This window comes from Ochotona curzoniae, unplaced genomic scaffold, assembly GCF_017591425.1.
Source record: "Ochotona curzoniae isolate NIBS_2020 unplaced genomic scaffold, NIBS_Ocur_1.0 contig_1274, whole genome shotgun sequence".
NCBI lineage: Eukaryota > Metazoa > Chordata > Mammalia > Lagomorpha > Ochotonidae > Ochotona > Ochotona curzoniae.
This window is the reverse complement of record NW_024465023.1, coordinates 3,880,892-3,908,529: the sequence shown is the minus strand read 5'-3', so window position 1 is coordinate 3,908,529 and position 27,638 is coordinate 3,880,892. Positions and strand designations below refer to the sequence as shown.

At 45.1% G+C, this 27,638-nt stretch overlaps 1 protein-coding gene across 2 annotated transcripts in view; it reads left to right on the top strand.

Moving 5' to 3' along the window:
• The window catches only part of SH3KBP1 (SH3 domain containing kinase binding protein 1), a 305,428-nt gene that overhangs the window by 147,986 nt on the left and 129,804 nt on the right, over positions 1–27,638 (top strand). Inside the window, exons 4-8 of one of the 2 annotated variants that reach the window (XM_040997739.1) lie at positions 3,406–3,509; positions 13,777–13,906; positions 14,434–14,490; positions 21,441–21,515; positions 25,028–25,233. In XM_040997739.1, coding sequence (XP_040853673.1) covers positions 3,406–3,509; positions 13,777–13,906; positions 14,434–14,490; positions 21,441–21,515; positions 25,028–25,233 — 572 coding nt within the window. The remainder of the gene's footprint in view (positions 1–3,405; positions 3,510–13,776; positions 13,907–14,433; positions 14,491–21,440; positions 21,516–25,027; positions 25,234–27,638) is intronic. The other variant, XM_040997748.1, reaches the window with a different exon arrangement.

Sequence of the window (27,638 nt, the reverse complement as noted above, 5' to 3'; positions counted from 1 at the left end):
TTTCCAAGATTCAGTTTATTCCATATAAAAAGAATCCCAACCGAATACAGTAAAACTGGAATTTCCCTCAGAAGTTCCATGCCCAGTTCACCTGGGCATATGATGGCAGTAGCTCTGGGTAAAGAATTCCAAAACCAAGCTGGAGGCAAAGCAGATTTAAAAGAAAAAAAAAGATTTATTTATTCTTATTGGAAAGACAGATACACAGAGAGGAGGAGAGACAGAGAGACAAAGAGCTTCCATCTGATGATTCACTCCCCAAGTGACCGCAGTGGCTGGAGCTGAGCTGATCCAAAGCCAGGAGCCAGGAGCTTCTTCAAGGTCTCTCACACGGGTGCAGGATCCCAAGGCTTTGGGGCTGTGCTCAACTGCTTTCCCAGACCACAGGCAGGGAGCTGCATGGGAAGCGGGGCTGCTGGGATTAGAACCGGCTCCCACATGGGATCCTGGTGCATTCAAGGCAAGGACTTTAGCTGCTATGCTATCTTGCCAGGCCTACAAGGCTGGTATTTTTCCCGCCAGTTTGCACCTGCTATTGAAAGGCGATGGCTTTGTCATCCATCTACCTCTTTGAGGAAGACACAGCTCACTGGTAAACATCAGTAAAATGCCACAAGAGGAGAAAGTGGCATCTTTAAACTTCATTCAGTTAAACTGAAAATCACTCTCCTAGCTTCACACAGCCCCCTTGAACTAGGTGATAGATCAGGTAGAAGAGGCAAGCGAGTCCAGTGCAGTGACGGGGCAGGGGGGAGGCCTGGAAAAGCTGTAACAAGCGTACTGTGGCAGACAGGTGAGGTGATGGTGTGGCGTTAGAGAAGGCAGTTAAGTACAATGTGTGAAGGCTTTGGGACAAGAGGCAAATGAATTGGTTTCATCCCCCATCAGGGAGCGAGCTGTGAGTCCAGGCCAGGGAAGCAAGTGCAGCTTACTAGCCCAGTTACAGGGCTCAGGTTTTCTTATGGGCAAAATGCTCACTCATGCTGCCTCTTTGGAGTTTACATTTAGCTTCTCTGAAAGTCAGTGTTGCAGAGAGAAAGGGAGAGGTGTGAGGAGGAAGAGGCCTTGCATCCATGGACAGGCTCACTCCCCGGAGCTCTGCCTTGGTCTTTCACATGGGTGGCAGGAATCCGAGTGCTCGGACCACCCTGTCCTACTTCCCAGCAGCTTAACAGGGGCTGGAATCAGAAACTGGAATTTGGTCCCAGGCACCCTGGAAGGAGAGCACCCCAATGAGCTTCTTAACGCACTGTGCCACAAAGCTTGCTCCTTGAGTAGCCTTCATAGAGGTTTTTGAGACTCACTCACTAGCCTGGAAAGGGTGTGGTAGCAAATGCATTGTTCTTTTTGGTTAGAAAGAAGTGCAATTATTCTGTTCCATGTCCTCAACCTAGTGGATTTCTCTTCTCCAAGAATATCATCACTTTCTCCTTGCCCCCCCCCCTTCAGTGTTGGCCTCAGTCGTGTTTTGCAGAGAGCTTTTGGAGATGTGAGCCTGCACGGGCCTAAGCTGGATGAACTTGGCTAACACTAGGCCTTCAGGTGTTTTCAGGCACTCCGTCGGGACTTGGGCAGAATTCTTTGAGTGTTAATGTCAGTTTTCACACATCTGTCATTTTACTCATTTCATGTTCACATTTGTGTCTGCAGGGTTTGTTTTCAGCCGAATATCTAGAAAATAAAAGGTCTTCAAGATTTATAGTAGAAGTTCATCTTAGCAGAGGCCAGGGACCTTTCTTCTGTCAAGTGCCATTTGGATATTTACAACATCATTTGCAAGCCCCACAAAATGATCAACTGAAAAATGTAACCTGTTATAGGTGTGTTGGACCTGGAGGCCCCTCTTCCCATGGTTGCTTTGATAGGGCCAGACCAAATGATAGCACAGGCCTTATGTTGCCTGTGGGCCAGATGTTCTCCACCCCTCTTTAAGGTTAAAGGAGGCACAAGAATAGAGGACTAGTGCTTGGAGCACCTGTCTGCTGTACTTCCAGTGCTAGCGGGAGGAGTCTGCATCCTTGGGGGCACGAAGGATGAGCTATACTTCTCAGGGGCTGCAGGGTGAGGTCTTGTCCTTTCCACTGGCTTGTGATTCTGTACACTGGGGTGAGTGGAGAGTGTTTCTAGAGTTGCCAAGGATGTGATGCGCTGATGTCCTCTTTGCTGCCTTCCCGTCTGCACTTCTTCAGTGAGACTAAGGCCCGTTACTCTGCATTACACCCATCAGGAGGCATAGTGGCTACAGCGTAGAGACCTTTCCTTCCCTCACTGTGATGGCACGCTGTGCCCGGAGATCATATCTGCTGTCACTTCCTCTCTCAGGGAGAAGATGAGAAAAGAGAAACAGTTCCAGTAGGCAGTATCCAGAAATACCTGGAGCATTTCTAACCGTGCTTCTTTGAAGCCCTCCATCCTGTTGGATGTGGTGGCAGCAAGGCATGGTGTGAGGCTATCAGCCATGGGCAACCAGCTCGGGAGCAGCGTGGTTCCCTTTCCAGTCCTGTCCTCCTTCCCTAGGCTTGCAACCCCACTGCGGCATGTCTGTCTCTGCTGTGCATGCCTCTGCCATCCCCGGCCTGCAGAGTGTGTATTTTCCCCACAGTGCGCAGCCAAGTATGGCTGTTCCATGGACAGTTGCATCTGTAGTATGAGCCAGGGCTTCCCAGGTGGGCCCACACCGAGGGAGTGAGATGGTGCAACTGTGGAGTGTCCTCCAGTCAAACCAAGTGTGGTCCTGGCTTCTGTGTGGATTTTCCTGGGTTACTTGTGTGCAAGCAGCCAGGGAGCCTATTTATGAGTCCCCTGGGATGGAAAGAGGAGACCAGAAGTAGATTGGTTGAACCCCTCGGGGGAGTTTGAAATGGTGTCTAGAGCAGGCTGCAATTGAATTGGCCTGTTTATCAGGCCCCAGTCTCGGCATGTTGAAAGGGTGATGATTAGGAAGAGAAAGGCCAGGAGCCTTTATCTGTTCCTTTGCACCTTGGGGAAGAAGCCCCCTGCCTTGCTAGCATCAGAAGCAGACCATTCTTTTTTTCTCTAAGCACATCGCATCAGCTTTCATTAAAACCCAGCAGCAGCAAATCTAAAGCCCCATCCATGGAAAACCGTTTAAGGCAACACTGTGCTCCAGTGCTTCGGGGTGGGGCCTCTGCCTTCTGCACCGTTGGATCAGTTTCTCATGTCCATGCCTCTTTGGCCCAGCAGCTTTTAAAAGACCAAGAAGCATTGCTCTGCTTTCTCCTGCCTCTCTCTTAAGGGACCAGGGCTGCTGTGCCTCTAGTCATGTCCCAGAGAGATATCTGAGACCAGTCAGCTTAATTTGCCTGCATGCCTAGGAAGCCTCTCTTCTGAAGTCTGAATTTGCGAGATGAGCTATGTCTAAATGCTTTTGTTTTTCCCATGCAGGCGAACGACGGAGACGGCGGTGTCAGGTGGCATTCAGCTACCTGCCCCAGAATGACGATGAGCTGGAGCTGAAAGTTGGCGACATCATAGAGGTGGTAGGCGAGGTAAGTGAGCTGCTGGGTGGTCCCGTTGCCTCCTGTGTGTGGTCAGAGCTGCCAGCCTGCCTCTGCTGCCCAGGAGCCCTTACTGCACATGTGCAGGCTCTGTGGCCTTGACACTGCAGGTATTGGAGCTCCAGGAGACCTTATGCATCAGCAGGTTGAGTCCCCTATGTGAGGAAATGAGTTCCCACAGAGGGATGCCACCAGTCCCGTCGGGATTCAATGGGAGGCCGTTTGGCACCCTTGTCCTTCTAACACAGCCTGTTGAGTAGCTCGGAGGTTCCAACCTAGTGCCATCAGCTTTCTCTTCTGCTTTAGCGAACAGAAGGTTCTAGGTGTCTGGACCTGGATTCATCTCTCAAGTATGAAGTAAGTGTTTGTTCTGGGGGATACTATGGAATACCAACGGAAGGAAAAAGAAGTGATGTATATGACGAGCAGATGTGCATCTGTGGCATGTGTGACAGTCATCACGTTAGTGCTCAGGCTCATCTCAGCCACTTTGTTGTGGAGGTGAGGAGAGGCTCAGGGGACTCTGGCCAGTGCAGGCTGAGGCAGCAAAAGGGGGCAGGTGCCTCTTCTTGGGGAGCGGGACCCTCGCTCCCTCCTCTGCACCACAGACCCTTGTCCTGTTGCCCCTGGCTCTGCAGAACCAGCCCTGCTGGGGAAATGGCTCTTCCAGTCCCGGGGTGGGCTTTTCAGGTTTCACTCTCTGAAAGGCCTGGACAGTAGCAGGCTTTTAATTTAGGGCATCATCATTTACTCATTTTTTTTTTAAAAAAGATGCATTTATTTACTTGAAAAACAGAGTGCCAGAGACAGAGTGACATCTATCCACTGGTACACTCCCTAAGTGACTGCAATTGACCCAGTCTGGTTCAGGCTGAAGCCAGCAGCCAGGGACTCCATCCGGGTGTCCCACATGGTTTCAGGGACCCAATCCTCAGGCTGTGTTTCCCTGCTTTCCTAGCAGATGAATGAAATATGGAGCAGCCAGAACTTAAATCAGCACTCATAAGAAATGATAGCATCCCAGGTGGCAGCCTAACCCGCAATGCCACAACATTGGACCCTGGTAGTTCATTCTGATTCAGTGCTTGCATAGGTGGAATACCCCTTATCTGAAATGCTTGCAACCATAATAGTTAGAGACTTCAGGGTTGAGATTTTGGAATGCTTTCTTAAAGTTAACTGATTGAATCTCCCTACCCTGAAAATCTAAGACTTGAAAAAGTACTGCAAACTCCAAAACTTTTGAGTATCAGGAGTAGATTGGTTTTAGATTCTGGAGTGTTTCTGAATCAGGGATACTCAGCTTGTGTCTGTGTATAGAAATATAATTTTATGAATATCATTTAGCCTTACAGAAGCCCATGATGTATACAAAATGACCCCAGATGCTAAGGAAGACTCTTAGTGACCTGTTGAGTGGCTGGAAGTGGCAGGGTTGCTGCTAGAAGCTGAATTTCCTGACTCAACTATCCTAACATGAGCACAGTGAGAGTTTTATTCAACCCATTAATGAAGGGATCTGGAAGATGGTAAGACTGACTCAAAGAGAATTTAAAAGAGCCAAGTATTTAAAATAACCAGAAGGAAACACGCTTGGCTGAGACTGCTAGATGCAAAACTCTGTGATAGCGTGCAGAACGATAACATGATGGCCGTTGAAGTGTTATCTTTCCTGCAGGGACATACTGTTTGCATCTCTGTAGGTCAGAGTGTATTTTTATTGCCATCTGACAATTACTTGCATTGCTTTTAGTTTCTACCAGTTAGCATCCTCACCAACAGAGTGGTTAGCAAGCCTTATAAATAATGGTGTACCAGACAAAGACACCTGTCCCTAGGGAAGCAGCTAATGGGGTTCCCAGTGTGTTGCTGGGAGGCTATGTGTAAGTTATTTTCTAGTTTTGGAATATTTGTATTATTGTGTCACTCATTTTTTGTAATCCCTGTGTCATGCAGGGAACAAAGGAGATAGTAAGAGATGGGTGAGTGACAAATGTATGGTTGGCAGAGTAAAACGTTCATTTCAGTGATAGAAGGACACATTCCATAAGATTGTCACTATGAGAGAAATTAAAAGGGAAAAGATATAAACAGATATAACTACTTTTAAAAAAGTAAAATTTTCAGTAGTATAGCTCATGAAAGATATTGACAAATCAGAAAAAAATGTAATAATGACAAAATTATATAACATAAAAATGTACTAGGAAGTGGCTATGATAATGAGAAATGATAAATTTTCCATAAACAAATCCCACAATGTAAAGCCTAACTGTGAGAAAATGTTACATCCTCATTAAAGAAATACAGAATAAGACAATATGTAGGAAAAATGTGACACAGTGTTTATTAGTAAGACTGGTGACAAAGCTTACAGTACCGAAGGATTTGTTTATCTATGTGATTCTTGCATGAAGCTGCTTAACAAGATGTATTAAGAGCTGTGAAAATCTGAATAATACTCTTTGATACCATGACTTCATTCATAAGAATTTATTTACAGAAAATGATTAGCAAAAGAAAAAAATGGGAACCATAGTAATTATATCGGTGTTTACAGTAATGAAAAATATTCAAGAAAGAATATTAAATTGTTCAGGTATTATCCTGCTAGATTATGAAGCCATTAAGATGGTATAAATACAGGGGACCTTAAATGTGTATTTATTATGATACCTTGCATTGTAATTATCTGTTATATTCCACTAAACTGAGCGCTTTCCAGTGGCTGGGACCTGGTTTCTAACTGTGTTTATATTCATTCTACCTGGAAGAGTGCCTGAAACCCATTGGGAACATTTTATAAATGTTTACTGAATAAGCAAGTGAACAAATGGAAAGATAAAAACAGTGCTTTGTAAAATAAATGAACAGATCAGAACACAAAATTGCACACACTAAGATACAATCATGTAAGATATATTTACATGTATGTCATCAAAGAATGAGAGGGAACAAGAATTTAAAACGATCCTGTTGAATTTTTCATATACAGATGCTTTAAGAAGAAATACAAACCTGAAAAAATAAATACAAAATAAGGAAAGGAAGATGGTAACATTTGTGAGAGCAGTTATTCACTTTCAGCTCCCCCATGGCGATGACACAGCATTGGGACTGTCCTCACCTTGGTGATAGGAAGCCTTTGCCACCACCTACCACCAGCAGAATGCCAACCCCCTAATTTGAGAGCCTCTCTCCCTGTGGTGGTGGTTGAATTGGTGAACTTGGTTGCACTCAGTCTGAATAATTTAAGTAAGGGATGAACAAAGCTACCTTGTCTGTTTTTCTTATGGTTTATGAGTTTATTTCTCAGTGGTCCTCAGTCAGTCTGGAAACAGAGGCCTGCAGGATCTGATTTGAAGCCCAGCTTGAGCATGTGGTTTGTAGAAACAATAACTTGAACCTTGGGAAACCTGCACCTTGCTTCTTGTGTCTCCAGACATTCATTCATTCACTCAGCAAGCGCTAAGTCCCCGAGATCCTTTAAAGTCTTAACTCAATCAGACAATATTTTTGGGTATGACTGGCAGTTCTTCCTTATTTCATTTTTGCCCATGAAGAAATCAAATTCATTTAAAATCTGTTTGCAGAGAAGGTGAAGGGAGCAGAATAGAAACCCCAGAAAGGAGCCCACACATGTACAGCCAACTAATCTTTGACAAGAAAACTGAAAGTAATCCAGGGGGAAAAAATCTGGTCTCTCAGGACAATAGGATAGAAACCTGCAGAGGTAAGAAGCCCCCTGCCCCTACCTGTCACCTTACACAAAAATCAGCTCTAAATGAATCAAGGACCTAAATCTGCACCCACAAATCCTCAAGCTATTAGAAAAGTAGAACATAGGCAGCACTCTCCAAGATGTAGGAATGGGGAAAGACTTCTTGGAAAAGATACCAAAAGCACAGGCGGTCAAAGCCAAAATAAACAAATGGGACTATATCAAGCTGAGAAGCTTTTGTACAGCAAAGGGAACGATCAGCAAAGTGAAGAAGCAACCAACAGAATGGGAGAAATTCTTTGCACACTATACAACTGACAAAGTACTAATATACAGGATTTATAAAGAGCTTCAGAAACTCAACAAAAGCAAAACAAACAACGCTGTGAAGACATGGGCAAAGGAAATGAACAGACATTTTGAAAAGAACAAATCAAAATGGCTAATAGACATATGAAAAGATGCTCAGGCTCCCTAGCTGTCAGGGAGATACAAATGAAAACAACATTGAGGTTCCACCTAACTCCAGGGAGATTGGCCTACATTCAGAACTCTACTAGCAACTTCTGCTGGCATGGATGTGCAGAGAAAGGTGCCCTCCTACACTGTTGATGAGAGTGTAGGCTAGTACAACCACTATGGCAATCAGCATAGAGAGTGCTAAGAGAACTGAAAAGTGACCAGCTATCCCACTTCTGGGAATATATCCAATAGAAATGAAATCTGTATATGAGAAAGGGATATGTAATCCTGTATTTTCAGCAGCACAATCTACAATATCAAAGACATGGAAACAACCCAGATGCCCATCCAAAGAGGAGTGGATAAAGAAACTTTGGTACAGCTACTCCATTGAATGCTATTCAGCCATTAAAAAGAATAAAATTCTACTATTTGCAATCAGATGGTCCCAATTAGAGATCATTATGCTCAATGAAATAAGTCAATGCCCAAAGGACAAATACCATATGTTCTCTCTGATATAAGGCAGCCTTCATGCAAAACACAAGATCAATAGCCCTCTCCATACTGTTTTTGCCATATCTCATGGGTTTTGATATTTTTGTTTTTATTTTCATTTCTTCAAAAATGTTTTTTTCTTATTCATTGACTCATAGGTCATGTAGTAGCATTGGTTGCTTCAAGGTTTTTGATTTTCATTTCTTTAATGGCACATTGGTTATTCAGGAGCATGTTATTTAACTTCATGTTGTAATTTTCTATTTTTCTTCCTGCTTATTTTGTTTTGTGGCTTTTCATTTAAGGGGATGTATAGTAACAGTGTAATAGAGACTGTCATATCCAGATGTAAAGATACAATGAAGTATGCATTATCTCAACTTCCAAATCCAAAATGGACTCCCAGTGAAGCTGTTAAATATAGGATGCTGGACTCTGCCGTTGTCAATGCCTACAATGTCAGGACGCACTTACATAGCACAATGATGGACTCAGGACTGTTTAGAAAGGACCGCACTAATACAGGGGAGATTAGTGTGTGTGTGTGGGGGGGTGGAAATCCCAGCACCTATGGAACTGTATCATAAAATAATAAAATAAATAAAAATTTACAAGAGTGTTTGCTTTATAGGTGCCAAGACATACTTAAAATCTTGTTAAAGTATTGTCTCATTTTAGACAGGTTTATATCTCTTTTCCAAAAAAAAGTGTTAACTTAAAATTTTTTTTATTGTAGTTTCATTATTCATAAAGCCTAAATGATCTCATAATTATTTCTCTAAACAACTTCGGGGCACACCTCTGATTTCTTAACACACTGAGACAATCAAGTATTCATATTCAGGAGAGAGAAACCATGTTTAGAGGAGAAAGTGTTTGATTTGTGTCATTAGAATATAAAACAGGCTGCAGCCATATAAAAATAATACACTTGCAAATTTAAATGTATTTATAGTAGATGTTCTAGCTGAGTGTGCAGTGCTTCAGTGCCAGAGAAACCGTATTGATGGGATTCAGAGAGTGACAGAATCCATGCGCTGAAACGCTCCTCAGGCCAGCGAGACAGGCTGCAGAAGGTCCCCAGAGGGGCGTGAGGGGGAGTTGGCCTGTGTCACACTCGCTGCAGGTGAGGGAGAAGCATCCCTGGAAGAAAGGAAAGATGCGAAGAAGCATTTAGATTCACTCATTAGCAAGCACAGTTTGTGTGTGTTAAGGACGTGGGCTCATCTGGAGGGACCAGGACAGCAGGGAAGCAGTGGAGGCTGACTCAAGGTCTTGGCTGCCGTACATCACACGGGAGACCTGGAAGCCTCCTGGCTCCTGCCTTTGGCATGGCATAGCCCCTGCCATTGCAGTCCTTTCTCGCTCTCTTTCTCTCTGTCTCCCCTTCTCACTCTGTAATTGCCTTTCAAATAAAAGTAAAAATTAAACACCATTTTCCTAGTGATTTTAAAAATTTCAAAATTCCCCCCTCTGTCTTTCACGGGGAAAAGGAACAGTATGAAATTAAGTTATTTCTGAAAAAAAAATCTGAGGGGAATTTGGGCATGTCAGGTGTTTTAGCTTGTTTTCTCTGCCCTGGGAAGAGCGGTGAGGCTGCAGACATTGCGGCTGGCTCCGTGCGCTGGCACGCCTCTCCTTCCCCTGGCTCCGCTCACACCCACTCCTCCAGCGTGCTGCTGACTGGGTTTGATTGGATGAAAAAGCTATAGCACCTGTGGTTTCTCGCTGCTGCCCTGCAAGGGTGACCTTTTCATCCCCTACCTCTTGCCTTAGTGCCTCACAAATGCAGCTGGTCTTCCCAGGATCCCGCGGGCAGGCGTGGGAGTGTTAAGATTCACCAGCCGACCTCCTGCAGGACTAAAATCTAGCCGCTGCCTCCTTGGGCTCTGACCCCACTTAGATGCTGTTGACTGGAAATTGCAGAGCATTCAGATGCAAGCTGTTTTACGAGCTTTTTTTCTTTGTCTCTCAGACACAACCAAATGGAAGCTGCTCGCTTGCAGCTCTGGGTCACAGTTGGGCTGTGGAGCACAGCAGTGAGTTCTAGAACTGCCTGACTTGGTTACAATGGGACGTGGGCAGAATGTGTTCTCCCCATTAAGGGCTCCTGCTCTCAGAGCACATAGGCCCGTGCTGCCTGGCCCGCACTGCTGCCACTGAGCAGCGGCTAGACTGTGTGCCTCTGCGCTCACCCCGTGGCTAATGGTAGCCCTCTGCTGATTTCCTATAGGCCAATCTCAGCAGACTGTGACAGTGATCCAGGCAGTGGCGGCAGTGGGCTGATGCTCCTGTTTCCCCAGCAGGCAGCCTGCTGATCCTGCCATCAGGAGTGCTTCCTCTCAGGGTCTTGGGCCGGAGCCACTTACTCCTGAGGCCCCTTCCTGCTGAGTGCAGTGGGCCTGGTGCAGACCCCCTGTGCTGTCAGGCTTTAGGCCAGGGATTGCTCGCCTGCGGCCTGACCCTTGGACTTCCCTTCCTGCCCTGGGGTCCCTAGGTGCAAGAAGCTTTGTAACTGAGAACTCTCAGGAAAGACCCCACATTGTAAAGCCCATGATGGCTGTTATTCAGGCTCACGGCATAATCTTCCTAACCATCTAAATCCTATAAAAAGCTCCTGGAAAGAGTAATGCGTATGAGTTGAGTTGGCATAGAAACAAAACAATGGAAATGCTGGTAAATGCCATGCGTTAGTCTTGCATGCTTGTCTGGGCAGTCATGTATAGATGAGTCCATGCTGTCTGTGACCATGCAAATGTGAGTCATCACTCTGCAAGTCTGCATCTTATGAGTTTCCTCACAGATAGTGGAAACATGTGGCGGACCCCTTCCCGGGATGTCTTACATACTCCCCTAATTATGGCTCTTATTTCTAACCTTTAAAAAAAGATTTATTGGGCCCGGCAGCTTGGCCTAGCGGCTAAAGTCCTCGCCTTGAACACACCTGGATCCCATATGGGCGCCGGTTCTAATCCCGGCAGCCCCGCTTCCCTTCCAGCTCCCTGCTTGTGGCCTGGGAAAGCAGTCGAGGACGGCCCAAAGCCTTGGGACCCTGCACCCGCGTGGGAGACCCAGAAGAAGTTCCTGGTTCCTGGCTTCGAATCGGCATAGCATCGACCATTGCGCTCACTTGGGGAGTGAATCATCGGAGGGGAAATTTTTTTTTTAAAGATTTATTTTATTTATTGGAAAGTCAGATATACAGAGAGGAGGAGAGACAGAGAAGAAGATCCTCCGCTGGCTGATTCACTCCCCAAGTGGCCGCAATGGCCTGAGCTGAGTCAGAAGCCAGGAGCCCAGAGCCTCTTCCAGGTCTCCCACACAGGTGCAGATCCCCAAGGCTTTGGGCCATCCTCAGCTGCTCTCCCAGGCCGCAAGCAGGGAGCTGGACAGGCAGTGGGGCCACCTAGACATGAACCAGTGTCCATATGGGTTCCTGGTATTTGCAAAGCGAGGACTTTAGCTGCTAGGCTACTGTGCCGGGCCCCTGTTATTTCTACTCTTAAAGATCTACCTTAATTTTGATTTTTTTTTTCCCCTCAAAGCTGTCCTTGAGCTTCCAAGACCTTGGCTTGACTTTATTCAACAGCTTATGCATGCTAACCTGTAATATTTTCTCATCTTTTTACCTGGCATGGCTCATTTTGAGTCATGCCTTTCTGCCTGGATGGAATCTCACTTTTTTTGTAGGACATGAAAGTCTGAGAAAATCTGTACACTTATGAATTCCCAGCCCCTCGGGTGGACTCACAGTGTGTCTGCTTCTACTAGGATTGAGGGGCCTACCAAAAACAACGGACAGCTGTGAAGTATATAAATTATGGAAGGATTTGAATAAAAGTCACACAACTGCCAAATTTCTTTTTTTCTTAAGATTTATTTATATTTATTGGAAAGGCAGATTTGCAGATGGAGAGGTGATACAGAGAGAAAGATCGGCGTCTCCTGGTTCACTCCCCAAGTGGCAACAGCCAGGTTTGAGTCGTTCCAAAGCCAGGAACTTCTTCCAGGTCTCCCACACAGGTGCAGGGTCCCAAGGTTTTGGGCTGTCCTCCACTGCTTTCCCAGGCCACAGGCAGGGAGCTGGATGGGAAGTGGGGCAGTCAGGACATGAACTGGTGCCCATATGGGATTCCAGTACAAGCAAGGCAAGAATTTAGGCACTGAACCATTGCATCAGAGCTGCAAATGCCAAATTTCAAGATAGCGTTTGAACTGGGTCCTTGATGCATTTTTCCTTTTGGCTTGACTCATTTTAGTCTTTATATTTATTGACTTGACATTATGTGCATGTGGCCAAAAAATTCCGAAGGTTCCAGGTTTCTGTCATAACAAAGCAAACTGGTAATTTAGTCATTCTCAAAAGGTTCTTACTTCCCTCGAAAAAGGCAGCTTACTCTCTGTCGTGTATTTTGTGTAGTGATTCTATATTAAAATCTTGGGATTTTTTAAAAAACCCTTATCTAATCTAGCTAAGTGATCACACAGGGGCCAGCTCATATATGTTAAAGGGCCTTAGTCTGAAGGTGCCTTGTGCATGCCCACTGCCCAGCCAGGTCCGGCCTGCACACCCTACTCAGATAGCTACAGTCTCAATTCCCTCCTTAACCCACCAACGCACTTCCAGGTCATCCTAGAGTAATCTATAGCAACCTTCCAAAACCTACAGAAGTCTTTCCTTCTGATTGAGTTTTGAGCTCAAGGATTCTTATCAATTTGTATCAGGTTGTCTCGTTCATTTTGGTAGTCTAAGGAAACCATTTTTAGTTTTTAAAGAATGATTCCAAACACCTAAAAGAAAATATACATGGTTATAAGGGGGAACATTTATATTGAAGTAATTCAAATTATTTGAAGAGCAAATTTTGATTAGTTATTTCATTCCCTTATTTTTTTATCTTATGTCTATTACAAAGGTGAAGCGATTTCAGACTGCGTTTCTTTATTAATACAGTAAATAGCAAATACTTCCCAGCAGATGTAGTAACTAGATAGGCATAATATCTATACTATGATATAAAAATACTCTTGGTTTGTTTGGTGATGAATCACAGGTCGTTTTAGGATTGGTGTGTTGCATACATTCATCAGCAAAGAAAATGCCAGATTTTAGTTGAGTTTCTAATGAAAATGAAGTGTTAATTTTTTGCTATTTGTATTTAGGAACCCCAGGTTAGCCCCTTTCCTCACTCCTTAGTCCGAATCTGCAGACTATAGGTACTCCTTTGTCTTTCTATGGCGACTTCAAAAAAGATGCCTGCCATGGCTGGAGCTAATGCAGGTCTTGCACCTGGGTAGCGGCAACCCAGTTACGTGTGCCACCCCCGCTGCCACACATGGCGTGCAGTAGCAGCACGCTGTGATCAGGTCAAGCCCTGGCATTCCCGTGTACTCTGTGCACATGGTAACCTAATGTCTTAGCTGTTAGGTCAAGTGTCCGCCATTATCCTTGTTGGCTTTACACCTTAGATCTGCTTCTCTGTGTGTGGACCGTGTGTACTGTACCATACAGACGGGAGACAAAACTGAGGAGCCTCTGTGTCTAACCTTGTGGCTCTGTTCTTTACATCTTTACAGGTGGAGGAAGGATGGTGGGAAGGTGTTCTCAATGGGAAGACTGGAATGTTTCCTTCCAACTTCATCAAAGAGCTGTCGGGAGAGTCGGATGAGCTTGGTCTCTCCCAGGATGAGCAGCTGTCCAAGTCAAGTAAGGAAGTCCACCCCCTCAGGCCAGGGAAGGGAGGGGCAGTGATTGGGCTGTGCTGTAACTTCCCTTCCCTTCCGTATCCTCTGCCGGGACAGAGGCTGTGACCAAAACTCACCAATATTTTCTTGGTTATGCTACCTTACTCCATTTGCAGCTCAGTAAGTCTCCCACTGTGCATTCTGTACTGCACCGGATAGGTGCCCTGCAGGCTTCATGCCATGGTAACAGGCTCCTGGGGTGGCCCACGTTGCTGTTTCTGGATACGCTTTCGAAATGTGGCTTACTAGCAGTTCATAATTATATTTACAATTGAACCAAAGTAGTTTGTCAACGTTTGTTAGCCTCCCTTGAGGAACTTGGAGGACAGTGACCCAAAAGAATTGGTGGCAGGTGATGCTATGAGGATAAGTGCATGCCAATTTCCTTCAAAATGACATGGTAACTGAGTCAGAGTCCAGATCCCACCGTGGGTGAGCATGTGTATCTGCGCAATGGTGAGAACGAACTTCAGGTCTTTCTTTCTCCAGGGCCTGAAGGTCTCCCTCCAGCTTCTCTGCTGCCCTTTCCAGCTCATGGAGCCAAAGGTCAGGACCGGGAAGCTTTGTTCTCCCAGTCGCTAACCCACCTTTGCACGTGGGCGTCTGTCTATCTCTTGTACCGTCTTGAGCCAGGGTCATGGGTGTGAATGTTGTAGGAGACTCGACTGTGTCTTGATGGTGCGGCATTGCCTGGGCTTGCAAACGTTGCTGTCTGATGAGAGGAGGAGAGCTTTGTCGTGCCAAAATCATTGCAAAGGATCTTCCTGTTTCATTTGGGAAAAAAAAATTGACTTTAGTACTGGTCTCTTGTTAGCTTATATCTTTTTGTGAGGGTACTTGGAAAATTCCTGGCACAGTTGAATTATAACATGAGTTTATTTTGTGAAAAAAAAAAAAAAGTGTTACAAGCCATGCATTTGAAGGCTCTGTGAAAAGCTACACATGGAATTCACTATATTTTTTGCACTCAACTCAATAAACTTATCTTTTAATTCAGTTGTGTCAGGGACTTTTTGAAGTCCCATTGTGTTTGTGACATTGGACAAATACCCAGTTTGGAGGTGAAGTTGTTTCCCAAGAAGTACACAAGCACCTGCCTTCGTGTGGTGTCTCACTTCAGCATGCCATACAAACTGTAGCACTGGCTGATTGGCCCAGGGGCTGCGGCAGTGCCCCTCCTGTGCCAGGGACTGCAGCTTTCCTGCCTTTGAACCCAGCTTTGTCCCAGAGTGTACGGCCGGCAGGCCCAGAGGGTGTGTTGGAGCAAATGAGGTGTCTCGGCGTTCTTGCTACTCTCCCAGACGTGAATCCTGGACACGGCCAGGAGAATGAGTGGGAGCCAGAGGCCAGAGGTACCTCGGTCCCAGAATGGCAGGAGTTATGGTAGCTAGAATTCTAGCTTCCCTGATGTTGTTTTTGGTGCACTGGAGTAGTGTTGTACCTGGTAATCAGTTCTGTGATAGCAGCACCGTATCTCATGGGTACCGTGGGTTAAATGGGCTTGTTGGAAAGGAGGACTGAATTGCTCAGTGGTTAATATTGTGTTCCAGGAAGCATCATGCCTGGCCTTGGATTATTTACTAATGCGGAGAGGGAGGTCTGCGGAGGCCTTGGCCTGTCTCTGGGACAGCCTTGACTTCCGGCATCCCTGCCAGCTACACTCCTGCCCCTACACTCTCCGAGCTGGAGGGTCAGCGAACCAGTGCCTCGTGTTTTTGGATTACTGAAAGAAACTGGTCAGTAAGGGCCAGCTGCTCCTGCCTGACCAGTCAGCTCAAAGCATTTGGCACCGGAGTGCCCTGATGAGGGCAGACTGGGTGGCTTTGTGGAACAGTCGTCCAGCCTTTTAGCCTTCCTTTCCATCCGTGAAAGTTTCTCTTGTAGACACATGGCACTGCTCCCACATTCACTCATTTAAGTGCCTTCGGGTCCTGGACTGGGTGAGCCCAGTGGTGTGAGCTGAGCGGCGGGGCTCCCGTGGAACGTGGCCGTGCTCTCCTGACAAGTGTGCATCCTCCTGTGTGTGCCACCAAGGCAAGGAGAGCACTTTACCGCATCTGTCTGTCCACAGGCCCAGATCTGCCCACCCTTCTTTCTTCATTTTCGCCACCTCCTATTCAGTCTTTGTCGAGCCCTATTGTTCAGAAGGTTCTGCCAAGGCGCTAACAGCACACAGTGGTGAGCCTGCCCAGAATGCTGTCCCCAGGGAGCTTACATTGCGGAAAGTGAGTGTCAAAGGTGCTGGAAGTGGTCAGGGGCCTGCTGCTGTGTGTCTGGGCAGCAGCAGGTTACAAAAGCAGGCCTTCCCAAAGGGGCCAAAGGCCATGTCCTTGTAACTTGCTAAATTGAAATAATCCCAGAAAGGGAGAAACAGCTCCTCTCAGTGTTGTGCCACGGTTTTGAGAGCTGCCTCTGCATACATGGGACTGTGTTAGAATTTGTATAATGAGATCAGATCCCATACAACGGTAGGATTTGTCTGTGTTGAACCTTTGCTTTTACAATGAATGAGCTTGTTCTCTAACCCCACAGAGTGGTGGTTACAGTTTCGATGTGCTTTGCTTAAAGAAGAAACGTTTTGTTTTGAAATAATTGCTGATTCCTAGGAAACTGCAAACTTAAGCCCATGACTGCGCAGGGATGTCCTGTGCTGCCTTCCCTCAGTTTCCCCAGTGACAATATCTTGTGTAATTCATACTAGGTACCTGTTTACTTTTATCATATAATTGAAAAACAAACAAAATGCAGTCAGCACACAGAAAGACACGTCATCGTTTGCTTTGACTCTGGTATGCACTCTAGTGTAACTCCTCGGGGTCTTTGACAGCAGCCCATTTGGTGCTAGTCACAAATTATAGTTAATTTTTCCACAGTGATTACTTAATTAATATATGGCTCTGGGATTACATTTTATTTCTAATGCTGTGCCATATTTTTAACTTGCAGAGACCATAATGATATCATAAAACCCCTCATAAATGCTATCAGATACTATGGTGAGGTTTTTTTTTTTTTCCTAATACTGATAAAATCTTTATCCTACTAATATAAGGAAAGCCTTTTGTATAATGAGTCTTTGTACATCTCTTTGCTTCTGATACACACACACACACACACACACACATCTCTGTATGTGTACATGTTTATTTGATATTCATGCTCTTCATATTTTTACTTGGAGAAAGTAGAAAGAACGTTGATATTGTATTTGTAAAGGAATACTCCATGACTGCTTGGAGAATGAGAAGACTTGCATAACTGCTTCCTGAACTCTTTATCACTCCAAGCAGACATTTTGATCTTCGAATGACAGGTGAAAATTGCTTGAACTTGCTTTCTTCAGACTCTGATATATTTCTACATATGGTGGTTATAAAAAAATCTCCAAAACTTCTTAGGTCTTTGTTCAGAGCCATCTCATCTGTCAAGGAGTTACAACAATCGTATTGGCCGATTTTTTTCTAAAGCATTTTATCACAGAAGAAAATTCATAGCTATGTAGTAGCAGGAACATTTAGCTGCATAATTAAACTTTAAAATATCTTTGCTCTTCACCGAACTTATGAAGCCTTAAATGTAATTTTTGAACAGATTTTAATGAGCATTTTATTGGAAAAATTGTAACATACACAAAAGTCACAGTGCTGTAGCAAACCCCCCGTGCACTCATCATTCAGCTTCAGCAGTTACCAGCCCATAGAGTCCTCCCACTTGTCATCCAGATTGATATCATTTCCCCCATAACTTCATGAGAGTGTCCGAAAATGTCATCATCTCACACACAAACTGACAGCAATTTCTTATGATAATTAAGCATATGGTTTATGTTCACTTTCCCCTAATAGTTGTCTTTTAATTTTTTTTGGCTGTCATTTAATTTGAATATAAATCCAAATAAAATCCAGACATTGTGATTTGCTGATGAATCTTAGTTATTTCTTTTTTGTCTTGCAATTTTTTTTTTCTGCTGAAGGGCCTGAGCAGTTTGTACAGTAGTATCCCAGTCTGGCTGTTGCTGTTGTGTGCCTGCCCCGTTGTGTAGGGAGTGGATTTGGTTTAACTTGGCTGTGAGCGTGTGTTTTTTGTGCTCCTGCTTCCTGGGTGGTGATGGCTAATCCCTGTGCGGGTGCTTCTGTCGGTTTGTTTTGCTTTTTCAGTATTAGCAGCCAGTGTTTATCACCCAGGTCTAGGCAGTCATCAGGACATGAAAAGTGGTGCCAACCAAGAAAGTTTCTCCCAAAGAAAGAAGTAGACTCTGGTGTAGCAGATCTAAAGTTTACAATAATAGTAGCAGTAGTAATAATAATTATAATATTGTAAATAGATAAACTAAGTTTAGTAAATTTGCTTTTTTTTTTAAAGATTTATTTATTTATTTATTTTATTGGAAAGGCGGATATTACAGAGAGGAGAGGCAGAGAGGAAGATCTTCCATCCGATGATTCACTCCCCAAGTGAGCGCAACGGCTGATGCTATGCCGATCCGAGGCCAGGAGCCTCTTCCGGGTCTCCCACGCGGGTGCAGGGTCCCAAAGCTTTGGGCTCCCGGGCGTGCAAGGCGAGGACCTTAACCACTGCGCCACCACACCGGGCCCGTAAATTTGGTTTTTAAAAAGCAAATCATTCAAGTGGTTGTATTAATAATATAGAACAAATCTTTTGACATTAGGAATGGAAAGGAATTTAAGGATTAGTTAGTCCACGGTCAGGTCACAACACAAAGCCAGTGAAATGGTGTTGTACGTGACCTGGGGCCAGAATGACATGCGGTCCTTCCTCACACATTCTGCTGTCACCTCGGCCATTAGCACAGTTCATGATCATGATCAGCTAATTGCCTTTTCAAGTTCAATTTTGTAATGTTTTTATTGTCTAAATATTGTGAATTGGTACAATTACCAAGTATTATAATCACAGAATATCCTGACTGTACATTCCATTTGCACTTAGTGGCAATGACTTTTCCTCAGTTTCATAATATTTTGTCACACATTTAAGGCAAAAATGTGTCTTTTGTGTTTTTAACATGTTTTTGATATTCAATTGGAAATAATTACATACAACTAGAAATATTCATTTACAAAATTGTTCCTCCAAAAACATTTTCATTTATTGTCCATGATCTTCAGAAGGAAGAAGCTCACATTTTGTTTCTAATACTGTGGGCTTTCAGTTTGAATTGAATTTCTCATTTTCCTCGTCCTGTATTTTTAAAAAGTAGATTCTGATATGCAGTGACTTGCCAAGCTAAGACAAAGAAAATGGCTTTTGCAAACACATGACAAACTTGTCCCATAATGCAGAAATAGTATTTCATTAACTATAAGCAGCAAATTACTCACTGGTCCTCAAGCATTAAAAAGAGAAGCCAGGCTGATCCAGTGCACTCCGTGGCCTCGCTGGACCCTGTTCTGTATGATATTAGATAACGCTTGTGCATGATGTTCTCTTAACAAAGAAGAGCAGCTAGCGAATTTATAAAACAGGCTTTCAGGCAAAATGAGATGTTTTCATAAATACATGATTTTGTGTTCAAATTTTAAAATTCTTCCCTTTAATAGTGTTTGTTATGACTAATAATGATGGTACATTCCCTCCCCGCCAGCCCTCACCAGATAACTATCAGTCATTGTTGCAACCTTTCCAATTGCTCATCTCTCGGGCTCTTCGGTTAGAGTCCCTGTGTGTCCTCGCCCACCCCAGCCCGCCAGTGGGCAAGGCACTTCACAGAAGGCCTGACTAGTCACAGACTTCAGGGTCGTGGTCTACTTCAGTGATTCTCACACTTGACCCTAGGGAAGAATACATGGAGATTCTTTTGCACTTGAAGGACCATTGTCAAGATAAATGATGTTTTCTCCTTCCCCCTCCTTTTTTCTAACACTGTGGTGGTAACTGCTCTTCTGTGTTGGAGGGCCTTACTCATAGCATGGCTGTGTTGCTCAGGAGTAATGTTGACTTGATTATTAAGGTTAAGCAAAGTACAAATTTGTCCAAATAAAAACCAATTGCTGTTACTTGCTCTGTGTTTGTTATCAAAATCCTCAAGAGCTGGGAATCTAACAAGAACATTTGCAACACTCCTTGATGTTTCTTTGGGATGTTCTGACATAGCCAGCCGTGGTTTGAGTGCGTCAGGTTTTGTTTTAATTGAACAGAGCATACCTGATGAAAAGGACGGAGTTTAAAAGAAGCGTATACCACCATCATGTTACAGAAATTGGAAACACTCAATGCCTCTCTAGTTTTTGTCTGATCATTCCTGATTTCCTGCATCTATTAGAAGTGACAGGGCCCAGACGCTGTCACATGGTGTTCGTGTTGGGTTTCCTGTTAGCACGTGGAGTGCTGCTGAGAAGAGACACATTGCACTGTCCTCTCTCACTTGCCCTCTCCATAAATGTACCCACTGTTTTCATCTGTTGCACTTACTAGGAAGCTGTATGACTGGTCTCCAGTTTGAGTGTGGAACCAATGTCTTAGATAATTTGGAGTAATGTATATATTAATTGAGTTTGCCTTTAACAAATAATTTCACCAACTGTTGATGTTCTCTGTACAGTCTGTGTATGGATGCATGTGAGTGTCCACTGGTGGGTGGGTAGATGTAAGCATACTCAAACTCGGCAATGTGTGTATTCTGTATACTTACTTACGGTTCCAGAGATATTTGGGCTTTAGCCTTGTGCTCAGTGTCATGTTATTGACAGCCTCTACTTCTATCAAGAAAAAAATGGTAATTGGACTTTTGATACTGGGGTGAGTCCTGTGTCCTTATGCTCAAACACTGTCTCATGACTGATAAGGCAAAACCTCAATTAAGATGTTCCAGGAAATAGGGTTTTCTGGTACCCTTGGTACCAAGGAGAAAACTCCTTCCATTGGCACAAATGTTACTGTTGGTTACAAACCTGACTGGTAAAACTCCCTCTCTAGTATATATTAGTGCATTTACTTGCTGAAATATAGTGAAGCTGACCAGTCTTTGACAGAGAAATCTGTATCTTACTTAGAATCTTGAGGGTGTGAAGATCAGTTTTCATCATATAGGGTCCTAGGGACTCCAGCAGATAAAGAACAATGGTCCTGAATCCATATCCTGTTTAGGTCAGATCCTCCAATGAGAGGATTGCCCTGTGCAGTTGAGTGAATCCTTGGTTAATTGAGGTTTTCCTTTTCTTGAGTTACAGCATTGAAATAAATGCCTTCCAGGTTTTAACTGGGCATAATCTGCATGCCCATCAGTTGCAGAGGCCAGCCCCTAATCTGGGTGCTCAGTGCCATCGTGTCTGCTTGGGGACTTTGGGTTCAATCAGCAACTTCCCTAAATTCTGCCTGATGGTCTCTAATTGATTTTATGGATGAAGTTCTTGCAGTGGACTCATTGAAGGCAAGTTCAGTTAAAGACTCTTCCTCTTCCTTCTTTTGCCATCATTTGCTCCCCCTTCCCCCTCTCTTGTTTTTCTCTCCCCTTCTCTTCTCTCATTCACTGTCAGGAAAGACTACCTTTGAAGGGACAATTCTGTACCGAGCTGCACCGGGAAAGACGGAGGGCCACAGACGCTATTACAGTGAGTGACCTCAACAGCAGGAGATGATTGTGAAGATAAGATCTGGGAACTGGTGGTTTTTGATGCAGCTGCCCTATCCTGAGCTGCTCGCGCTTATGCCACGTGTCTTTGTGAATTTCTGATCCAAGGACATGGACTTATTTTGCCCAAGATAAGTGCCATCTCCTTGGTGTATGCTACAGGAGCCTTCCCCCCATCAGTCCCTTTTGCTTTCTTGTTTGCTTTGTGCCTCTATCATGCGTGTGACATGCGTGCATGAGCCATGCGTGCAGGGAAGGGAGCAGTAGCATTTGTATGGCATATGTATTTGTGCCAGTATCTCTGAGATGGCTTCCCACAGAAACATCCACCTCTCGTGGTAATTGCTTTCTTTGTAGTGGTCACTGGAAATCAGTAAGCCATTTTGTCATTGCGTGGTCCAGAGAAATAAGATTTTGGCATGGAAGTCCATGCCAGAAATGGAATTTTGCTTTGCTCATGCAGCTAATCACCACACAGCAGACTTCTCTGGGCAGCATCAACGTGCAGCCAGCCTTTTGTGTTGTGAAATAAGGCTGTGTCAAAAGTCGAGCTGAAGGAGATGAATGAGATGAATGCATTAATCTCATAATGGCCTTTGAGCAGTTCAGCCACTTGGTATATACTACACATGTATGTGACATTAAAAGCAGAAAAAAGTGACTCATGGATCTGAACAGATCTGTGCTGGAAGAATAGGGTAAATTACAACAAAGTGGACAGTTGCAAGACTGGTGGAAACAAATTTGCAGAGGCTTTGCTTTCCTCCCCTAGAAGACATGCATCCACCTTAGAGTGCATATGCACACATGCTCATATGCACATGTGCCCCAGTGAATGTGATAAAAGAGAGGGTTCCAACCTGAGCACCAGAACTGCGCTGCTTCTGTCTCTGTTCATGGTTTTCTTTCTAGTCCACCATGGACAGATGCATGGTCCTCCTGCATAGGACGTGCTCCACACGTGGTGTTCTGGCCTTACCATGGGAGTTTGCCAGCGCCTGGACGGGTCTGTGTCCTGTTCACCTAGCTAGATCTCCTGGCCACATGCCCAGATGTCTTGCCAGTGCACACTGCTCAAATGCTAAAGTTGCTCCCAAACATGCACAATTTCTGCACTTACTCACTGCATAGTGGTAATGAGTCCTTCGTGAACTGGCCCAGGCTGTGGTTGACACGCTGGGCCGCACTGCCTGAGAGTGCCACCTGGCTTGGTGAACATGAAGTGGGTATGTTTTACTGCATAATGTGCATAATTGGTACTGATGACTGAAAGATACGACACCAAAGACACATGAAAATGAAGTCACCTTTCTTTCCCTCCAAAAAACAGGAACTATATTTTGAATTATTTCACCAATGCAGGTATTTAAAAACTTAATTTTCATACTTACAAGCAATAGAACCAGACCTCCAGAGTTTCTGGAAGAACAATCTGCCGTGTATTTCCTTCCCAGGTCATGGTTGTATGGTTGAATGACTATGCAACCTCCACCCTTATAGAGCATAGCATTTCCCTCCCAGTGATTAATCCAATGTTATTAAGACCATCTCCAAAGGCAGCAAATCACCAGAACCAGAAGCTCTGGGAAGTTAGGATGACAGTACTGGAAAATCCTGTGGTTCTGGCTAACGGGGATGATAGAAAAACCACCCTGCAAATCTCTCCACTTGGAAAGCTGACCCGTTCGCCCTGCTGCTTCCTGGTGATGCTGATGGTCTGCTGCACATGTGGGAAGAGGGCGGGTGGTTGGTTTTTTTTTTTTTTTTACCACTAACCTTTCTTTTACTCTCTAATGGTTCTACCCAAACCAGAAAGGGATATACAGGCCGCCTGTCACATAGAAAGGGCCCCATACTGCAGAATGAGAACATGTTCATGGAACAGTGACAGATTTTCAGGTTCCAAAAGAGTATCTCCAGCAGAGATGTCACCAAAAGCAATAAGCAGATAAATACACAGCTGGGTAGCTAGTCCCAGGGCTCCCCATGTTTGCACATGCAGGTGCTGGTCTGTGGGTTGCAGCCAACCCCCCGGGCTGTGGCCTGGGCCTCATTGTTCTGTCCTCTGTTCCTGCTCACGAGTGTCCCAGGGAGCTTCCTCCTCCCCTGCCCTTTTGGCTCAAACATACCGCTTCATGAAAAACAGCAGCAACAGCTAATGAAGCCATTGTTTAAGGAGTTGACTTTGAATCTTGCCAGCAATTTATAATCACCTTTCTGTATTTTGTGTGTTTTCATGTAATAGTTTCTTCCTGCCCTAAGAGTTCTGTATTTGGGTGACCTCAACATTTTGTGACATGTTATGTGAGCAATTATTGGATATATCCTCCTTAGGGCTTAGGAGGAAGCTTCACCTGTGGGAAGATGATGCCCAATTAGCTTCTAGAGAAGAGTTTATTAATATGCTTTCATATCGGGGCATCTTTATGATCCGGAGACATGGACTACTCCCAGCATCTAGAGGTTTTTAGTGGCAGGTTTAATGACACAATCTAATATTCCATAAACTTTCCTTTGCATCCCACCCTTTGATGCCCCATCATTGGGTGAATGCCTACCCTGAATTAACTAAGCATCAGTAGGCTCTTCCTTATAAGGTTGTGATGGACAGAGCCCGGGGAATACAGCAGTCTAGGGAGGTGCAGTGTCCGTATTGTCTCACTGATAACTATTTTGTGCCTTCCCACGTATGTCACAAGAGGTCAGACGAAGAGGGGCATGTCTGCAGTGCTCCTGGCAGTGGGCTTCAGCTTTGGGAAGACGATGGTGCTAAAGGAGAAAGAATGTGGGCCCTCTGGCCTCCGGGAGGGCAGCTCCTTTTCCCTGTTGAGCAAACACCACGACCTTGCGAGTGAAATCGGCTTCATGTTAAGTTCGGTTCACTGATTTCCTAGAAAGATGTGTCTGCATGCAGTTATTTCTTGTGAAGCCCTCCAAAGAGATTTAATTCTTTGGCAGTCATAATTTTGTGTGGTTTCTTTAATTGCTAATTTGTTTAAATGGCTTTTAGCTTTACAGTTTCCCTTTAGGAAATGCTCCTTTCATTGCTAATTGCTAATTGACATGAGTCAGAGAGATTGGAGGTACAGTATAAGGTACTGACTGGGTAGGGAGGCGGGAGGGCGTGGGAGGGCGGCTGTTGCATAGGTTACAGCAAAAACAGCCTGGGATTGCAACCAGGCTGTGGCTGAAGAGGGTGAAATTTCTCGTGTGCAAAGAGATCTGCTTTGGGGTTAGATTTTCTGCAAAGTTGTTTTTGATTGTCTGCTTAAAATTAAAGGCTGAGGGTGGTGATGGAAGGTGATAAGAAAACACACACACAGATCCCAGAGCCAGCCCTACTCAGCATTTACTGAAGACAATATACATGTCCAGTGCAAGTTATCCTGTACCCAGTGACATTCTGAAAGGTCACACGTGGCTGGTGATGAAGTTGCTCAGGGCACTGGCTGACCACTGAGTTCTTTCTCTCCCCATCCCCCATTTTCACAGGTCTAAGGGAAACCACAGGCTCCGAGAGCGACGGGGGTGACTCGAGCAGCACCAAGTCAGAAGGTGCCAATGGCACGGTAGCGACTGCAGCTATCCAGCCCAAGAAAGTTAAAGGAGTGGGCTTTGGAGATATTTTCAAAGACAAGCCAATCAAACTGAGGCCGAGATCAATTGAAGTAGAAAATGACTTTCTGCCAGTGGAAAAGGTAGGTTTGCCTGGTCCTGTTTTATTTTGATACAGCATCGGAGATCTCCAAAGACATGGTTGGTCTCCACGTAGGAAGCTTGCGTGGCCTCTTGGAGGTTTTGGCAGCCTCACGTGCTTGCTGCTGGTCCTCGCCCCTTTTTAGTTTGAGCTCTTCCTGCATGTGGGAGAAGCTTCCCCACAGGGTTCTTGCTCGGCTTAGCTGCGTCCTGTCTTACTGATCTCTCTAGGGACTGTTGCTTCGATGGCTGTTCCAGTGAGTCAGGGCTTCTGTGTCCCCATTCCCTAAGACACGCCCTGCCCGGCCTCATGAGCGTAGCGCCTTCTGATAGCCACCGGTCCGGCTCATGCTCTTCTCCCGGTGCATGTGCCATGTGCTGGGCGCTCAGGTGCATTAACTTTGTCACTGCAGCAAAGCAAGAGGATGGAGTGTTCTTCCTGTGATTTGAGTTGGCTGGAGACAATCGCAGCCTGCAGCTGGAAGTCCTCTGCCTGTGTGACTGATGGAGAGGCCTCTGTTGTGGCTCCCTGGCTGGCTCCCATCAGGAGGCGGCTGTTTTCTTCTGCCTCTGGCTCTGGCTTGGCAAGAGGCAGCCAGCATGTTGCTGCTGAGTATGCCATTGCCCTAGCAACACACCCTGGGCCCTGGTGCCTGTGGCTGCCTGTGACGTCTACTGTGGTACACTTCTAAGCATCACAGCCTTGCTGTGGAGTTGATAAATACTGTGGAAATTTACAAGTTTTAGTAAGTTGCACTCGTACTGTGCTTAAGGGACATTCATTAATTTGATTCACTGGTGCAAGTGTCGCTGGGATATTAGTGCCAGCAGGCTTGGGGGATGGGACAATGGTAACGTCCCTAATGTGGGTTGTTGGTAGCTTCTGAGTGTTTCCATTGTTGGCTGAGATGCAGTTTGGAAGCTTGCATCATCTTCTGCAGCTGTAGCCCTTCACCCCCACCCCAGCCACTGAGCCCAGTGTCATGCTCATTAGAAACAAATTCTGAAAGGGCAGCTTTTTGAGCACTCAGTCCCCATAGAGATGAATAAGGCAGAAAGGGCAGAAAACTAGCAACAAATGCCCGAGTCACTTATACTCTGCTTCTGTTGAAACTTGTGCGGGTCAGCATTGTTCGTTTTAGACATCGATGCAGGTTATCTCTCAGAATGTGAGAGTTAGCTAGTTGGTGCACTGGCTTGCAGACTCGCTTGTGTTTCACGTGGCTGCCTCCAAATTCCTGGCGATATTTACGGAAAAGCCTTGCTCCCCATTTGGGGAAGGAACAGCGGATACGGTTTGGCTTCATTTTATTCAGCTGGTGGAGATAAGCATGACCATTGTCTCAGCATATAATTGATTCCTTTGTATGTTTTATGATTCTTGATCATTTTTCTTTGTGTAGGCAAACCTCCTGTGTGTTCATTTGTCTTAGCTGCCAATGATAATTGAGTTTTTAAAGATGTAGTTAATTAGAGACAGACACTGATCTTCCATTGTTGATTTGCTGCAACAGCCCAGTCTGGGGCAGCTAAAGCCCAGAGACAGAACATGCATGGATGGTAGGGGCCAAGACACCTGGGCCATCCTCCAGTGCCTTCCTACGAGTGTTAGCAGGGTCCTGGATCAGAAATGGAGCAGCTGGGACTGGAACTGATACTCCAGTATGGAATGCTGGTGTTATGGGATGGACACTGGTTCATATCCCGGCTGCTCCATTTCCCATCCAGCTCCCTGCCTGTGGCCTGGGAAAGCAGTAGAGGATGGCCCAAAGCCTTGGGACCCTGCACCCGCGTGGCTCTAACACCTTTGTTAACTTCTGTGGCTGTGTATGTGTTGATCTCTTTCTGAACTCTCCATTCTGATCTTTTTGCCCTTGCACCCAATCTATACTGCCTTTATCTTTATTTAAGTACACTGGAATGAAAGAAATCATAAGAGAGAAAGCTCTGGGAGTTTTTCTTGGGTTTGCATTGACTATGTCGATACCTTTGACTAAATTGATATTTCTCACCTACATGGTATATTCCTCTGCTTCTGTAGTTCTTATTTCCCTTTGTGACATGTCATCAATTGTGCAGCTCTCTGTGCAGTGTTGTTACTGAGGAAGGCATAGTTGGAGGCTGCAGGTTCATGCGGGGGCCAGATGTTTGCACATTGCACACTGATCCCCCAGCATGCCAGAGTCCCCTCTCCCAGCACAGCAGTGCTGGGTTAGCCCAGGCTCCTGTGCCCTGGAAGAACAGCAGAGAAGACAACTTGCACAAGGAGGAAAATGCACTGAAATCCACCAGTCACATAAGATGCTTCCCCAGCCCAGAGAGGGAATAAAGGGACAGAGTATGCACTTAGGTCTGGGTATTGTCCATTTGAACTCCCTTTACAGGGAAGGAAGCATCAGATTGAGGA